Source organism: Papaver somniferum, chromosome 7 (genome assembly GCF_003573695.1).
Source record: "Papaver somniferum cultivar HN1 chromosome 7, ASM357369v1, whole genome shotgun sequence".
In the NCBI taxonomy this organism is placed as follows: Eukaryota; Viridiplantae; Streptophyta; class Magnoliopsida; order Ranunculales; family Papaveraceae; genus Papaver; species Papaver somniferum.
The window spans coordinates 93,405,163-93,424,335 of NC_039364.1; the positions used below are offsets into that span (position 1 = coordinate 93,405,163).

At 41.5% G+C, this 19,173-nt stretch overlaps 1 protein-coding gene across 1 annotated transcript; it reads left to right on the plus strand.

Annotated features, from left to right (window-relative positions):
- The first annotated feature begins 679 nt into the window (after positions 1-679).
- LOC113294917 lies at positions 680-1,096 on the plus strand. Its single transcript, XM_026543288.1, has one exon. It carries the CDS (start codon positions 680-682, stop codon positions 1,094-1,096), a length of 417 nt encoding a protein of 138 aa, XP_026399073.1.
- Positions 1,097-19,173: the final 18,077 nt, after the last annotated feature.

Here is a 19,173-nt window from a genome sequence, read left to right on the forward strand (position 1 = left end):
TACGACAGTTCGCGGACTGAGTCTTCGGACTGGGTTCGCGGACTTGGCAAGCCAATTCCACAATCCTCCCTATTTCTCTTGATCAACAAAGTTCGAAAACTTCGGTTCAAGGAATACATGGTTATGTAATCTAAACTCGTATTTCAATCATTGAGACATTCTCATAGGACACTATGTAGCCGTTATTTACAGACCGATTCACGTCAGAGCAATTCTCAAAGTGATTGAACTTTTCATGATTTTCATCACTAGGTGAAGATAAACTTGATCAAAGAGAAACGCTTTACCAACACACGATTTCGAGATAAAAGATAAGCAATGAATGCTCAGCTCGAAATGTCAAATGTGTATTATCTAGTCTATATAGGATACGACTTTTGTCTCATAAGAAGTAGGAGATAGAAGAGATAGATTTTTGAGTGGTAGATAAGTTCAAGCACATACCTTTTTGTTGATGAAGTTCCACGGTTCCTTGTATAGATCTTCGTCGTTGTATGATGAATCTCCATGAAGTCCTTGAGCTCAACTACACTTTTCTATCCTAGTCCCAGACTTAGCTATGTAGGCTAGAAATCAAGACTTATAGTTTTGATCACTAACGTTGACAAACATGCTTGAGATAGCAACGCATGCGAGGTTGACCGAGCTATGCTCTAACAACTACACCCTGGATAACACAATGCGTGTTACTAACATTTTGGAAGGTGGCCAATGGGTTATTCCTGATATTCATCTTCAAAGAATGCTTGCGGCTGTTCTAGAGATTGATAAGCTACCAACGCCATCTGGAGGGGAAGATTATAGAGTTTGGATGCCGGATATCTCTATAGAATTCAGCGTCAGTTCTGCTACTTCTATAGTTCGCCAAAAGTATCCCAATCTGGAGGGTGCGTCATTCATTTGGAGGAAAGAAATTCACCCTGTTCTTGCCGCTCAGAATTGGAAATTCTTGCGTGGTGCCTGTGCTACGTTTGATCTCATTCAGGGGAGATTTAAAATTCAATTGGCTAACAAATGTTTCCTTTGTGATTCTGCAGAGGAATTTCTTGATCATGTGTTATTTCATTGCAGTTTTGCAGCTCGTGCTTGGAACTAGATAGAGGGGATTTTTGATCTAACTGCACATTGTAACCTTTTAACTTCTTATAAAGTAACAAAGGGGAGCATTCCTATGGTGTGTGATTTGTGGCTGCTGGCGAATCTTGTACTAAGATCTAAATTATGGGCATTGCGGAACAATGGAGTTTTTGATCAGAAGAAACCAAACTGGAGCATTTTCCACAAGCGGGTTCTAAAGCTAATTCAAGATTATTCGGTCAGACTCCATGGCCATATGAAGAACAATGCAGATGACGTTCTCATACTAAATTATTTTAGAGTGCAAGATAGAAGTGTGAAGCAATTCCAGCCAGTGGAGTGTTATTGCCATCCCCCGAATGATGATGAGATCCTTTTATGTTGTGATGGAGCGGAAAGGGGAAATCCATGGAGAGCAGGTGCGGGAGTGGTAACCAGAGATGCATCTTCTAATGTTCATGGAGCTATGTCGATAGGCCTGGGAATAACTACTAATTTCTTGGCAGAACTTTATGGAGTTATTGTTGGACTTGAATGGGCTATTAGATGGGGTGCACGAAGAGTTTGTATTCGTTCAGATTCTTTTAGTGTGGTGGAGGCTTTTAAGAACTCTACTTTACCTTGGTTTTCAAGAAAAAAGTGGGTAGCTGTTAGTAGAAATTTTGATGCTATAAGGTTTGTTCATACCTACAGGGAGGTGAATTTAGCAGCTGACAACATGGCAAAGAAAGGTTGTTTACTTGAGAATGGTGAAGGAATGCTCTACTGTTTATCGGTGAAAACTATTTCTGCTGGTTTTGGTAATTTGGGGTGTTTGGATGAGAAATGAATCTAAACCCTAAACAAATGCACTGCACGGGAGTACATGTGATTCGAGAAATCAATATGTACAACTCCGGCCTAAACCAAGAAATGGCCGTTCCAGACTTGCTTCGGTCACAAAGTGAAGGAGATGGGGTTCATCTTAGGGAGGGAAGCGAAGAAGGTATTGATATTGTGGAGGTGTAGGTTGTGTATGACTTGTATCAGAAAGCTGAACTGGCTTGCAGAATGTAAGCTATCAGTTCTGGTGTTTGGATACGGTTGTATCAACACTTGGTTTCTGTTGTCTTGTTATGTCTTGGAAATAGGGAGGAGAACCTATTTATACAAGTCATTGAGACATCATGTCTCTCATGGGAAGTGAAGAAAGTGGAGTGATGGAGTAGTGGAGTTGCGTGTGTTAGTGTCACACGATCATTCTTTCCCACTTCTCCCATCATCACTAACCGTCCATGTCTTCTTGACACGTTCTTGTGATGGCGTGTTGTGCGTTGCACGCTGTAAACCGCCATAACAATACCCCAGTAAGTATCCCCCAGTTTGTGACATGTTTGATGTATCGAATGTGTGAATCGTGGGTCCCACAAAAAGTAGCATGTGATGCTAGATTAAATAACTAAGTTATTTAGGAAGTCGATACTTGTGAAATATCGTGTGTATTTTATGCAGGTAATGCATCGAATATATTCAGCATGTGTGAAGCATCGATGTTTTAAGGCTTAACGGAGTAAGTCGCGGATTAAGCATCTTAAAATAGCATCACGTCCAGCCATCTTCAAGTGATCGTTTGGAGGTTGTACAGGTAAGTCCTGCCTTGGCCGATCACTTTGTGTGGAAAAGTGGTGGACGGTGATCGTGGTGATGCCTCACTGGTTTCCTAACTCCTGTCTTAGGATGTCCGTCCAAGCTGGTGAAGTTGGACGGACAAGATGGCTTGCGACCCACATCTGCGACCGTCGGATTAGGGTTTAGGAGGTGCTCGAACACCAACCTTTAGCTTGGTCGAATCCAAGCATGGGACACGTTTTTGGCAGGGACGATTGGGCATGCGTGTAGACGGCATGCTAGTGTAGGTGTTTGTACCTCACTGTCCCATGGAGATGCGATCTAAGCCACTCAATTTGTCCGGCAAAATTTAGTGGTCGAGATCGATTTGCAGTTGAAAACGCGTGGCCATGCCTAGTTTGGGCTCACGAATCGATACGACCAATCGTAGTTGGTCTTGAACGATTAGTCATGTATGTAGGCGGGCCCACGGTGATTGTGTTGACATGCTCTGGGACCTTTGAATATACATATACACCCTCCATCTATGCCTGCGAAGATGGATGGTTGAGACTGATTTGCGACACGTGATGTGCCGCAAACCCTAATTAGGGTTTCACGTACACGCTGTTTTGGCTAGGCGAATTGGCAAGCCACGCTTCTCTTTTGGGGAGGCCGTCCATGTGGGGCCCACGTTGGGCCGGTGGTGAACGCGCCAATACCTGCCTGGTGGCTATGGGTCCGATCTAAGCCGTCCAATAATGCCGGTGAAATGGGACGGTCGTGATCAATTTGGGAGCTTTAGTGGAATTTCCTGCGACCCTCAATTCTTCACGCTGACACAACTTCGGATAAACATATATTGCAATCTGGTCAGGTTAAGGAAGATTCGGTCATGCAGGCAGGAAGAAGGTCTGCCGGTGTACACCACGGCGCTTGTTCGACCGGCTTTGGGCTGATCCACGCCGTCCAACCACGGCGGTGAAGTTGTACGTACGTGATGAACTTGAGACTGCCATAGGCGGACTTTGTTTGTACGATTCCTCCAAGCTGCTTCATACCAGTCTGGACATCCAACTTCAGTCTGGTGTTCGGTGGTAGTTTGGGAGGCATGGTAGGTATTCGACCGACCAGGGCATAAGTGGGCCTGCTGGTGGTCATTGATATAGTAGCCTGCTCCTAATGAGGATCGTCTAGGCTGGCTAAATCGTGCGGCCGACTTGTGTGGCCGTGATTGTTTCTGAGACTGATATGGACAGTCCAAATTCAAATATGTTTAATCGGGATAGTATAACAAACCGAGAGATGTAGCGTGTACGAGTATTTCGTGCATACCTCATTATCAACGTTTGGAGATTCATGTTACTCTGCTGAGAGCAACACTCAGAATGAGAGTTCAGCGGAACAGGAAATACAAGGCTAGTCATGTATTAATTGATAACGCTATAAATTCACAGGATATAAGAGATTGTTGCTACATGCTCCAACCTGGATGAATTAGTAAAGTGGAGAAGTATTCATCACTTATAAGTGGCTCAATCCTTTGCAGGATGTCAGCGCATAATTTTTTGGCTTTTTACAATTTTATCCTTAAATGAAAATCCACCATCAACATTAAGTCCCCTTCCTAGCACATAATAGTTACACTATTGTGGGGTAGGCACGAGATGGTGACAAATTTGTATACTAAAATGACCAAGCTAGAGTAAATACATATTTACCGCATAAACATCGCCAGGTGGAGCTGGTCAAACTAGGGTTTGGGAGAAAAGCACGACTTGGTCGGCGTTGAGACCTCAGGATAAGCTTTGTTGTAGCTGATTCAGTCTTTCTTAGGGTTTTCTTCAACATGTATGCGGGGTTTAAAACCGCCATTTATTGATAGGCTTTTCTTACAGAAACTCTATCTCTTCAACATGTCGAACAACAGCAGATCATTTTCTTCGTATCACCCAGGATCTTCTGTTAAACGCGCACGCCCATCTGAAGTTCAAGATGAACAGCTTTGCGATGACTCTCCTGTTCGTGCTCGCCGGAAGGCCGTACCAGTTCATTCTCCCCCCCTTTTTGCAGAGACGCCCATGCGTGACAGTGGTCGATGATGATGATTTGACCAGTCCTCTTCCTTCAAATTCAAACACAACCACCCCTGCTGACCTCGATGATGCATATTTAGGTATCTCGTCTTACGAATATCCCAACGCAGGTCTTCCATTCGATATTCACATGAAATGTTTGTCTTCCAACTATCGAACCATCGGCGGATTCTTGGTCCGGAAGGAGTTTGTGCCTTTATACACAAAATTATGGAAGAGGTATTGCAACCAGGAATGTAGTTCAACACTGTGCATCTGCTTTGGTTACTACGGTGAACTTCCTTCTTCCACTGATTGCCGAGATGGAAGGTATCTCCATCCGTAATGTTGTCGAATCAAAATTTGAAGAGTGGGAGAACATGGTGTCTACCTGTGAATCGATGGGATTCAATGTGGGTTGGCTATGACAGCATTTTGACATCATCAAGGTTGATCAAGTCGGCATCCTTGCGAACGTAGTTCCTGCTGCGAAGGCTATCTTGGAAGAAGAAAAGGCTCTGCACGCTGAATCGGAGAAGGTGGAGCAGGAAGTACAGAACTTGAAGAATAGGACAGAGAGATGTCAAGCTAGGTTGAAGATGATGCTCTCAAGGAACTATAACCTGCTGGATGGCCTCTTCTAAGCCGCATTCAGCTGTATTCTCTTATTGTTAATGACATTCATGTCAAGAAGATTTCTGAACATCTTTGTGGAATAGATTGCATTGGTTTTTGATTGGTGAAAATGGATTTTTTCATTAATGCAAAATTGATAATTCGAACGTGTAATGAAAATAAATGCTTGTATTGTTGTGTCATGAGACAGAAGCGGACAATGATCAAGCATGATATGCCTTGAGCCATTTTCCGTTGATGACTGCTTCTAACTTGCCCCCGTCCACCTTGATGATCTTGTAGTATCCGGTACTGTAAGTCTTAGTGATTGTATAAGGACCTTCCCATTTCGGTGAGAATTTTGGTGCAGACATGTCTTGATGGATGTGCTTGGCCGTCTTCAAGGCCAAATCTCCCACTTTGAAAACACGTGGTTTCACAGTTTTTTATTATACGCCCTGGAAATTCTATTCATGTACACCTGAATGCGTTCCTCTGCTTTGCTTCTTCTGAAATCTAGGGTGTCTAACTCAGCTACTCTGGAGTTAGATGCTTCAGCCTCGTTTCAGTGGACCCCGGTTGCTGCTGCAATCCTGGCTGATGGGATTTTGATCTCTGCTGGGAGAATTGCGTCCCCACCGTAAACAAGTGAGTATGGAGAAACTCCAATGGATCTTCTGGGTGACGTCCGGTATGCCCATAGCGCCATTGGTAACTGGTCGTGCCATTCTCTAGGATTGTCATGTATTTTTCGACTGATAATCCGGATCAACGTCTTGTTGGTACTCTCAGCTTGTCCGTTTCCTTGAGGGTAGTAGACAGTGGAGAAGACCTACTTAATTACATATTCTTCAAGTAACTCTCGTACCTGTTTTTTGAAGAAGGGAGTGCCATTATCAGTGATAATATGCTTAGGCATACCAAAATGGAAAATGCTATACTCTTTAATGAAAGCCGCAATTGTTGCTCCTATAGTTCCTCGCAGAGGAATGGGCTCCACCCATTTAGTAAAGTATTCTGTTGCGGTTATGATATATTCGTGCTGCTTTGATGATGGAGGATTGATTTTCCCAATAATATCCAGTCCCCAACTGTAAAATGGTCGTAGACTGCTTATCGAGTGTAAAGGGGTGGAAGGCGCGTGAACAAGGTTCCCATGGATTTGACATCTGTGGCAGCTTTGAATAAAAGTGGATGCGTCATCCTCCATGGTCGGCCAATAGTATTTCTCGTGTATCTGGAGAAACAGTTTCCTCTTCCCTTGATGTTCCCCTTCGTGCATTTCCTTCAGCAAAACCGGGATTTCTACCCCAGCCAGGCACCGCAACAGATCACCTCCGAAGCTCTTGCGATACAGGATCCCTTTGTGAAACACGAACCATTTGGCCTTTTGCTTCATCTTGACGGCATCCTTTTGGCTAGCAGGAGTTGCCTCGTCGCAGAGATAACTAACGTACGGCTCTCTCCAGTCCCCAGTGTGTCTCACACTAAAAACCTCCAATTGGTGTGGTGGCGCTTGAAAATTCGAGCAGGATTTCTAAAGTAGTCGGGATTGAGTCTCCATCTCTGGCCAGTAATAGCCCAGGCATTGAAGTCGTCGATAAAGCATTACCACCAGTGATTGTCCACAAATTTCGTTGTGAACGCGGTTAAGCTGCAGCTGTGCTTCATCATCCCCCAGATATCTTGATAGGGAACCGTCCGGGTTTCGATGATATAGCATACCATGAAGCATGAAGAAGTTTTGCAGGGTTTTGAGACTGACCTTTCCTTGGGAAAGTGAGCTGATGAGCTCCTGAATGATCGGAGTTCACCAATCACAAATCTCGGTGTCTTTGTATTGTGACAGCCATGTTGATTCTATGGTTCTCCTCTTTACTTTCAGGGTTTCTTCTAATCCTTCAAACTTCAATTTATACGCCAGCGTTGCTAGAAAATCGGCGTGTTTGTTGTTGCTGCGACCAACATGGGTTATGGTTGCATCAGCAAAGTAGTTTAGTAAACTTTGTGCTTCTGATCGGTAATGACCTAGTGTCACTTTCTTCAATGCATATACTCCATTCATCGGATTCACCAGTAGCTTGGATTCACCTCTTATCTCCAGGTGCGTGACTCCTGCTTGCTTGGCTATTGACAGCCCTATGAAGAAGGTTTCATACTCTGTTGAATTGTTGGTACATTAGAAGTCCAGCTTGAAGGAGTGCGAGAATACTTCCCCAGTTGGAGATACTAGGACTACGCCTGCCCCTACGGTGTTACTGCTAGGAGTGGCGGAGCCGTCAAAATACAATAGCCACACTTCTTCCTCGACAACGGAGATGTCTGGAAATTCTCCAGGAAGATCCTCGTGTAGTCCCGTAGTTCCTTCCCCAGGGAATGCTGCTAGTAAGTCTGTGACTGCTTTCCTCTTGATATCTCTCGGTGATGCAAACGTTATGTCTAACTCTGACATTTGGAGAAGCCACTTGGCCGTCCTTCCCATCAGGACCGGTTTTGAAAGTAAGAACTTCGCAGGGTCAGATTTAGATATGAGTACCACCTTGTTGGACAACAGGTAATGTCTGAACTTCTGAATAGAATGGATTAGATCTAAACATGCTTTCTCCGCCTTGGGATATCTGAGTTCAGCATCTCTTAATATTCGACTGAAGTAGTATACGGGACGTTCGATTCCCTCATCGTCTTCTTGAGCGAGCAAGGCCCCGATGGCGGTGTCACTGAAGGCGGTGTAGAGACAAAGCGGCTTCCCTTGGACGCGAGACTTCATGATGGCTAGAGATGACAGTATTCGTTGAATCTTTCGGAACGCTTCATGTTGAGTTGCGGTCCAAAAGAAGATTTCCCTTCTTAAGCAAGGGGGTGAATGAGGCAACAAGCTGGGCCAGGCCAGGTATAAAACGTCGAATGTAGTTCACCTTTCCCATGAAGCTTTGGAGTTCCTTCACAGTTCGTGGTGGCGGCATCGTGAGGATGGCTTGAGTCTTGGATGGGTCTACCTTAACCCCTTCTGCAGTTACTTGGAATCCTAGAAATTTGCCTGAAGAGACACCGAAAGCGCATTTCAAAGGGTTCATCTTCAATTTGTATTCTCGACATTTCTCGAACACTTGCCGTAAGACTATGGTGTGGTCTGCTCGAGCTCTTGACTTGACCACAATATCATCTACGTAGTCTTCTACTTGTTTATGCATCATGTCGTGGAAGATTACTATCATAGCACGTTGATATGTTGCACCGGAGTTCTTTAAACCGAATGGCATAACGGTATAGTAGAAATTTCCAAGGGGGATTCGAAAGGCTGTCTTACTTGCATCGTGTTCATACATCCTTATCTGATTGTAGATGTAACCATCCATGAAGGAGAACATGCCATGTCCACTAGTGGCGTCCACTAACATGTCGATGTTGGGCAGAGGAAAATCGTCCTTGGGGCAGCACTTGTTCAAGTCTCTGAAATCTACGTAGCACCGGATCTGTCTGTTTTTCTTCTTTACTGGTACCACGTTAGCTAACCAGGTCGGATGATAAATAGGTTTGATGAAGCCAGCGGCTAGCAACTTCTGAATTTCGTTTTTGATTTGCTCTTCCACTTTGTGTCTGAATTGTCTCAAGACTGTTTGATCGGCTTGGATCCAGGTATGACATGTAGATGATGGGTGACCAATTTTTCATCCAGACCAGGCATTTCCCCATATTTCCAGGAGAATACATCTTGATACTCCTTGAGAAGTTGGACAAGACTCGCGCGTTCGTCTGTGGACAAAGTCGAACTGATAGAGACAGGCCTGGGAGGTTCTTCATTCTCGATGTTAACAGTGTCGAGCTCGTCAGTTGTAGAGTTGGTGCCATCTTGTAGCTGTCGCGGAGCGTCCAATACCTCCTCTTGTGGTCCGTCGTTCTTGAAGCATTCATCTGGGCGGAGAGACTGGGTACCAGTCTCCCCTGCTAATTGCTAACAGCGGCGTCGGTATATTGTTTTCCCCTTCTGATCACGGCTTGCCTCGAAAGCTCGTTCCTTCTTGGTGTGGACGTGGGTTGCGGTTTCACCGGATAAAGAAGAGTGCGTGGTCAGCAAAGGTGTGTCGTGATGGATAGCCCTCAATGATGCAAGTCGGTCTTCCTCCTGGATTGACGCCCACGTGGGGAGTGGGGTGCAGAGGACTTTGTCTGATCCTTCCCGCGGAGTTTCCCTTTGCTCGAACAGTTCCACTCCGCATATTGGTGCGTAAGGAGACAATGATGCAGTAATACGGATGACTTCCTTATTCAACATGGTCTTCAGGCACTGGTGATACGTTGAAGGGACGACCCTATTGTCATGAATCCATGGACTCCCTAGTATCATATGATAGTCCGGCTCCTTCTCTATGACTTCAAATTTCACTTTTGACTGAACGGGCCCTACTAATAAATTCATATTAACATACCCGTATGTGCTGGTCTGGTTTCCTTCAAAGTCTGTCATTGTGGTAGGCTGTCGTACGATCTTGCATGGGTGAACCTTGGCTGCCCTAAGAGTCTTGAGAGTAATCACATTCGAAGATGCTCCTGTGTCGATGAGGGCCCTCCTGAACTCTGAACCCTTGATGCGTGTGGTAACATGCATGGACCGGTTGTGACCCTCCTCCGCCATCATGTCGTCCTCTGTAAATGTGACATTATTTACAAATATTTCTGATGCGTTTAGGACTTCTGGATGTGAAGGAGTCAGGTGTACGTCCAGGTCTATCTGGTTAATTGCAGCAAACGTCTCCGTCCGCTGATTCTTTCCACTAGAGATGTCGCTTCCTGATCCATTGGTCACTGGTTCGTAGTGAAGCTTTTGATTTAAGGGGGACCAGTCCCCGGTGTAGAAGTATCCGGAACGCTCATCTCTGATGTGATCTTGATGAGGAGATCAAGTATGCCATTTATCGCTTCCTTTATTAGCTCAATGTTCTTCATATGAATCTCTTGTACCCGCGCTAGTTCACTCAACGTTGGAAGTCTCCTGATTATACCATCAAGTACGTCGTTGGGAGGAGGGGTATCTCCGTTGGAGGAATCACCAGGATTTGAGGCCGTTGAGGCGGTCCTAAGACCAACCATCTTGAAACCGATCGAATGGTATTGAAGAAATTGACTTTACAACCGAGAGATTAACCTCCCACTGTGGTCGCCAATTGTTTATGGGTGAAAACTATTCCTGCTGGTTTTGGTAATTTGGGGTGTGTGGATGAGAAATGAATCTAAACCTTAAAAAAATGCACTGCACGGGAGTGCTTGTGATTCGAGAAATCAATCTCTACAACTCCGGCCTAAACCAAGAAATGGCCGTTCTAGACTTGCTTCGGTCACAAAGTGAAGGAGATGGGGTTGATCTTAGGGAGGGAAGCGAAGAAAGTGTTGAGATTGTGGAGGTGTTGGCTGTGTATGACTTGTATCGGAAAGCTGAACTGGCTTGCAGAATGTAAGCTATCAGTTATGGTGTTTGGATACGGTTGTATCAACACTTGGTTTCTGTTGTCTTGTTATATCTTGGAAATAGGGAGGACAACCTATTTATACAAGTCATTGAGCCTAAACCACGTTTCTCATGGGAAGTGGAGAAAGTGGAGTGATGGAGTAGTGGAGTTGCATGTGTTAGTGTCACATGATCAGTTTTGCCCACTTCTCCCATCATCACTAACCGTCCATGTCTTCCTGACATGTTCTTGTGATGGCGCATTGTGCGTTGCACGCTGTGAACCGCCAAACCTATACCCCAGTAAGTATCCCCCAGTTTGTGACATGTTTGATGTCTCGAATGTGTGGATCGTGGGACCCACAAAAAGTAGCATGTGATGCTAGATTAAATAACTAAGTTATTTAGGAAGTCGACACTTGTGAAGTATCGTGTGTATTTTATGCAGGTAATGCATCGAATATATTCAGCATGTGCGAAGCATCGCTGTTTTAAGGCTTAACGGAGTAAGTCGCGGATTAAGCATCTTAAAATAGCATCACGTCCAGCCATCTTCGAATGATCGTTTGGAGGTTGTACAGGTAAGTCCTGACTTGGCCGATCACTTTGTGTGGAAGAGTGGTGGATAGTCATCGTGGTGATGCCTCACTGGTCTCCTAACTCCTGTCTTAGGTTGTCCGTCCAAGATGGTGAAGTTGGACGAACGAGATGGCATGCGACCCACATCTGCGACCGTCGGATTAGGGTTTAGGAGGTGCTCGAACACCAACCTTTAGCTTGGTCGAATCCAAGCATGGGACACGTTTTTGGCATGGCCGATTGGCCATGCGTGTAGAAGGCATGATGTGTAGGTGTTTGTACCTCACTGTCCCATGGAGATGCGATCTAAGCCACTCACTTTGTCCGGCAAAGTTGAGTGGTCGAGATCGATTTGCAGTTGAAAACGCGTGGCCATGCCTAGTTTGGGTGCACGAATCGAGACGACCAACCATAGTTGGTCTTGACCGATTAGTCATGTATGTAGGCGGGCCCACGGTGATTGTGTTGACATGCTCTGGGCCCTTTGAATCTACATCTACACCCTCCATCTATGCCTGCGAAGATGGATGGTTGAGACTGATTTGCGACACATGTGATGTGCCGCAAACCCTAACTAAGGTTTCACGTCCACGCTGCTTTGGCTGGATGAATTGGCAAGCTACGCTTCTCTTTTGGGGAGGCCGACCATGTGGGGCCCATGTTGGGTCGGTGGTGAACGCGCCAATACTTGCCTGGTGGCTATGAGTCCGATCTAAACCATCCAATCATGCCGGTGAAATGGGATGGTCGTGATCAATTTGGGACCTTTAGTGGAATTTCCTGCGAACCCTTAATTCTTCACACTGACACAACTTCGGACAAACGTATATTGCAATCTGGTCAGGTTAAGGAAGATTCGGTCAGGCAGGTAGGAAGAAGGTCCGCCGGTGTACACCACGGCGCTTTTTCGACCGGCTTTGGGCTGATCCACACCGTCCAACCACGCCGGTGAAGTTGGACGGACGTGATGAACTTAAGACTGCCATAGGCGGCCTTTATTTGTACGATTCCTCCAAGCTGCTTCATACCAGTCTGGACATCCAACTTCAGGCTGGTGTTCGGTGGTAGTTTGGGAGGCATGGTAGGTATTCGACCGACAAGGGCATAAGTGGGCATGCTGGTGGTCATTGATATAGTAGCCTGCTCCTACTGAGGATCGTCTAGGCTGGCTAAATCGTGCGGCCGACTTGTGTGGCCGTGATTGTTTCTGAGACTGATATGGACAGTCCATATTCAAATATGTTTAATCGGGATAGTATAACACACCGAGATATGTAGCATGTACGATTATTTCGTGCATACCTCATTATCAACGTTTGGAGATTCATGTTACTCTGCTGAGAGCAACACTCAATCGTCATGCCACACTACTAGTGAGAGTTCAGCGGAACAGGAAATACAAGGCTAGTCATGTATTAATTGATGATTCTATAAATTCACAGGGTATAAGAGATTGTTGCTACATGCTCCAACCTGGATGAATTAGTAAAGCGGAGAAGTATTCATCACTTATCAGTGGCTCTATCTTTGCAGGATGTCAGCGCATAATTTTTTGGATTTTTACAATTTTAGCCTTAAATGAAAATCCACCATCAACAACTACGAAGGAAGGCCTCTTTTTTTGAATTCAGTTGAATACCCTAATGTTATTTATTATCGTTTCAATTAGTTTACAAGTTTTTGGGATCATTCTGATATCTTCTGTTGTAAACATCTCTTGTAATTATTGATATTCAGTAATACAATTTTTGACTTATCAAAAAAAAAACTTGAGAATCTTCTCTTCTGATATAAGATTCATTCAATCTAGATCGAAGTTTCGACAGGGATATTTACATTGTTTGTATATCTAAAGATGTCTTGTGATAATCCATTGTTCACAGACCCCGTTCTGCGCGTGATTGATCACAAGAGATTCAAGTTGATTGTGTGCAAGTGTTTATTGAATATTTAAGAAGATTTGAAGACAAAGAAGACTTTGAAGATTTATGATTTGGGTTCATAATCTTTGGTGTGCACAATACTTGTTTCGGGTAAAGAGGATCCAACTATAATTGGTTTATCTTTGTGATAGATTTGATTGATTAGTTGAGTAGATCAGCATCAATACGTTTCTTTGTGATTAAAAGTATTGATAGCAAAATCTTGACAATTACTTTGGTAGTTGTTATTGGATAGATCTAAGGACCTGACAAAGGAGTTTATTGGGATAAACGGAAGAGACTTTTGTCGAACTCATATCACTTGATGGAAAAGAGTTGTTACCGAACAGATTTGTTGTTCCTTTATTGTTTGGAATACGAACCAAAGGAATTGTTCCAAGTACGTGACTTATTACAAGTTGGAGGCGTGGGAATACATACGGAACTAGGTGAACTATAGGTTTAGTTTCTTGGTCTCAACTATATGAAGTTGGTTTGATTTTGTATAGCAGCTTAATCCTGAGAGTATTCAACTATGGACAAGGTCTCGGGGTTTTTCTGCATTTGCGGTTTCCTCGTTTATAAAATCTTGCTGTGTCATTTAGTTTTATTTTTCGCAATTATAATTGTTGTTATTATAGTTTAAAGTAAATTACACAAACGTTAATTCCTATTTACTTGATAGCATTCCTGTTGTGTTTGGTTAAGTCCGAACCTATTATCAAGTAAACATACTTCTTTTTTGTATTGTCTCGATCTTGTATCCATGGTCAATCACACAAGTTATCTTGTTGTCGTATTGTCTCGATCTCGTATCCATAGACGATCACACGAAGTGTGAACCGATTAGTTGTATTATCTCGACTCGGTCTATAGACAATCACTTTCGGATAAAGGACTTATAGGTGGAAAAGTTTTAGATTGAGGTATATTTGGGTACCCTCGTCTTCTCATTTCTCCCCCTTTTTGTCACAAAATGATAAAGCTTCGAGCAAATAAAGGACAAACCGAAAGGATCTTACAAATCTAAAAGACTTGTAAACAACCTATAAGAGTTAAGCACGACGGTTTCACATACCACTTTAAATAACCAATATTAAAACCGAAACTACAAGTAATTTAGTTTTAATATGCTATCAAGGAAACAATTTCCCGAAGCAATTTTCCCTAATTTTTTAACAAATCGACAAAGAAACTTAGCTTCCTTGTTAAACCGATTGCAAACATACAATCGGTTATTTCGATAAGACCAAAATAAAGATCAGAATTAACTTTATTTTTCTCCTCAGGTTATAATTATTCAGATAATAACTTAGACCTTTCCCTTTAGACAAGACAAACACTAGGTTATCTAACTAGTTTTTCTTGTCAAGGCATTCAATTAGGCTTGAATAATCAAATCCTTCAATTTGATAAGTCTAACTAAGATCAGAATTAACTTAGTTTCTCTTATTCGTAATCAATTTGGACAAATGATCCCGTATTTTGTTAAGCCATAAAAAATACATACAAACCAAAATAAATTGACTTGCACAATTACTTTCTTAATCGGAAGCAATTGAAACAAACATAGACATTATAGCACCGCAATTGCACCGAATTTCGTTAAGCAAAAACACTTGATACCCAACAATAAAGAAGATACCAAACAATAAGCCAAATAAATTGACACAGTTTTTCTTATTAACCGGAAAAAATTGAATAATACACACACACATCCATATACAACAATGGAATATATCAATTGTACCGAAATTTTGTTAAGCAAAAGTAAAATATATGCAATATAAACAGGCTTTTGTTAAACAGGAAAACAACTAACTAACAAATTCGTTACCTCCAATTCAGCATCCTCTTTTCCCCAGAAAGATATATCATTAAGCGCAAGTTCAAATAAGAACTCTCCCCCAGTATATTGTCATCCTCTCGCAAGAACAAAAGAACAACAACAAAAACAACTTTTACCAGAGAAAAGGTTGAAACGGTTTTAACTAATACGTGCCAATAGCAAAAGTTGAAAACCCGAAACACATAAGTTATTCTAAACACAACTCATGTAAACATAAATTGATTCAACATATTGTGACTTTTCACATATGAGTTTCAATCGGAACACCTTATGATCCTTTGATATAGCCTACCAACATGGGCTAGAACTTAATCCCGCTAAATCAAAAAGCCACACAACCCATAAGGGTTACATCATATGAGATCGAATATTAAAGTTAATGAAAACCGAAATCATACATCCCATAAACTGAATACACATAGCAAAAATATAAACATTCATTCACAGGCTATGCAATCGGTAACTATCACAAGAAAAACTATAAAGAAATAATTTTATTTATAAATATGATAGTTTTATTCAAAATAGACCTTATACAATAACTGAAGTAAATCAAACATTGATGTCTATTTTTCTTTTCTAATTGTGTTTCTTGTGAAGATCGCTTTCGAATTCTGTATTCAAATTCTTTTGAGCTCCTTCTGTTAGAGCTTAGCTCGGTTTAACCCACCAAGCGTTGGTATGTCAAGTTTGGTTGTCATATTTTAGTGATCCAAAACTCATTTGAAGAGTCGCTTGATTATGTACTAGAGTCAACTTCGTATAGGTTAGCTTGAAAGTATTAGGATACGACACATTACAAGTATTGCGAAGACTTGAAGAAGTGAAGAAGTAAGGAGCTACAACGACAACATCATCCTTCCACTTGAGGTTAGTGATATTTGACTTGAACTGTTTCATTCCCTAACGTATCTTTCAAGTCCTGCATATTGAAAACAAAACTACGAAGCATGAATGATTATACTCTAGTTAGACATAATATTAAGGAATACGATACGAGGTTTATTGCTTAACCATTAAACTTTGTAGATAAGACATCGACATAATCGTTTGAATGTTATTGTGATTATTTATGGGTATAAGGTGAAGATTTCATCCTAGGAAACAATGTTTTAAATTTGTTTTAAGGAAGTAAATTCATGAACTTGTTTTGTGAATCGAAAGAGAAATCGCCAGGCATTATTGGTATTGTTATTCATTGCATATCTTTTGAACTACCAATATGTGTGATTAGTATAACCGCTTATGACTTGTTTATGTTCTTGGTAAAACTATTCACAAAGGCCTGACTTTTGTATTGGTATGACTTTTATTAGTGAAACCAATCTTAAGTAATCACCTGAGATGGTATGATCTATTTAGTGTTATTGGTATGATCGGCTCTGGGTAAAGGGGAACCGATCCTAGTAAGAGGTGCAACCTATCACAAAGGAGAATCGATCCTTGTAAGAGGTGCAACAAGTTTTCAGTAGAAAGGGGAACCGATCCTATGGACATGTGCAACACGTTTTTAGGCAAAGGGGAACTGATCATATGGACATGTGCTGCAAGTACAAGTTAGATACCATATATATGTGGGGAACCGGTCCTAGTACCTAGTCAACCGAATTTTGGTAACTAGCATGACTATGAAAAGTACTCATATGGAGGTAGAACCGAAACTTGTTTTGGTAGAACCGTGAAACCCATGTTTAGTGATTGAGTGTTCTTGATCAATCACGTAGTTCTTGAAAGTCAGATGAACCAATTCTAAAGTTGTTTGGAAGTGTGGAAAATCGGTTTCAAGAATGTAAGTATGAAAGAGGACTTACAAAGTAAATATGTCGACATACTTTGAACATGTACAATAACGTTTATCTTTAATTGTTCAAAGTTATTCCTTAAATAGCTAAAGGAAGAAAATCCCGGATCGAATAAAATAAATTGAGAATCTTTTATTTAAGGTTTTTAATTTTATTTTTGGAAATGAAAATTAGTGTTGTTCATTTGCTAGTTGGAGATTTTCTAAGAGATTTCCGTGTCCAGGAATTATGGAAACCGAATCTGGAATATATTGCATATCTTGAGAATATTTTCGGTTTTGGAAATTCCTTGGTCTATAAATATCAAAGTTTTCATTTCGAGCAAACTAATACTCAGAGACAGCAAAACCATCTCAGTTGTGCTGCTACTGGTGAAGCCTCCTATTCAGAGAGGAGAGTAACCTAATTAGGCGAAATCTCTTACAACCGCTTAGTTTAAAGACTTCTTTGGGATTGAGAAGCTCTATTAGTACCGCTGGTGGGAAACTAGATAATTGCGGTTTATCTTTTATTTTAGATTGATTTGATTGACTAACGGTGGTTAAACTTTAATTGCACCTAGTTTGTTTATGCTTGAGAATCTTCTCTTCTGATATAAGATTCACTCAAACTAGATCGAAGTTTCGACGGGATCTTTAGACTGTTTGTAGATCTAAAGACTTCTTGTGATAATCCATTGTTCACAGAATCCGTTCTGCGCGTGATTGATCACAAGAGATTCAAGTTGATTGTGTGCAGGTGTTTATTGAAGATTTAAGAAGATTTGAAGACAAAGAAGACTTTGAAGATTTATTATTTGGGTTCATAATCTTTGGTGTGCACAATACTTGTTTCGGTAAAAGAGGGTCCAACTATAATCGGTTTATCCTTGTGGTAGATTGGATTGATTAGTTGTGTAGATCGGCATCAATACAATTCTTTGTGATTAAAGTATTGATTGCAAAATCTTAAAAATTACTTTGGTAGTTGATAATAAGATAGATCTAAGAACCTGACAAAGGAGTTTATTGAGATAAACAGAAGAGCCTTTTGTCGAACTCACATCACTTGGTTGAAAAGAGTTGATACCAAAAATATTTGTTGTTTCTTTACTGTTTGGAATACGAACCAAATGAATTCCAAGTACGTGACTTATTACAGGTCGGAGGCGTGGGAATACAGATGGAACTAGGTGAACTATAGGTTTAGTTGCTTGGTCTCAACTATACGAAGTTGGTTTGATTTTGTATGGCGGCTTAATCCTAAGAGTATTCAATTCTGGACAAGGTTCAGGGTTTTCTGCATTTGCGGTTTCCTCGTTAACAAAATCTTGCTATGTCATTTACTTTTATTTTCCGCAATTATAATTGTTGTTATTATAATTGAAATTAAACTACACAAACGCTAATTCCCATTTACTTGATAAGTAATCCTATTGTGTTTGGTTAAGTCCGAACCTTTTATCAAGTAAACATACTTCGTTGTTGTATTGTCTCGATCTCGTATCCATAGACGATCACACGAAGTGTGAACCGATTTGTTGTTTTGTCTCGACTCAGTCCATAGACAATCACTTTCGGAGAAAGGACTTATAGGTGGAAAAGTTTTAGTTTGAGGTATATTTGGGTACCCTCGTCTTTTTCAATTGGTATCAGAGAAGGAAAACACGAAAAGATCTAACAATCTGTGTTTGGTGCGATCCAACCTATAATAAATTGAATCAGATGAACGATTCAATTAACGTTTTAAAGATTTTAGATGGTCTGAAAGAAGACTCTTAATAATATTCCTCTGCTCTTGTTAAAATGTTAGATAAAGAGATTGAACGGAACCAGTTCTATACTGATGAGATCAGTAATATCATGATTGATAGAATACTGGTGAAAAACACAGAAGAGTCTAAATCAACATATTCTCAAAGACGTTCAATTTCTTCATCCAAACATCTTAAACAGTCTAATAAGAGTCATACCAGGAACCGATTTCAAAAAGGATGAAATTGTTTAATTCAGAAGATTTGTTTCACAAAATGTCTGATTAATCGTGTTAAGATACTTTGTAAGAACTTAACTAATCATCTTAAATCTGGTGAACAATGTCTTGGATCATTTGCACTTAAAACAACCTCCCCATTCCAATAGTTTCTAGATAATGGGTGCAGTAGACATATGACAGGTGATCTTTCTTGGTTTACAAAAACAGAAGACTACAAAGGAGGATCAGTAGCTTTCGGAGATGGAAGCAG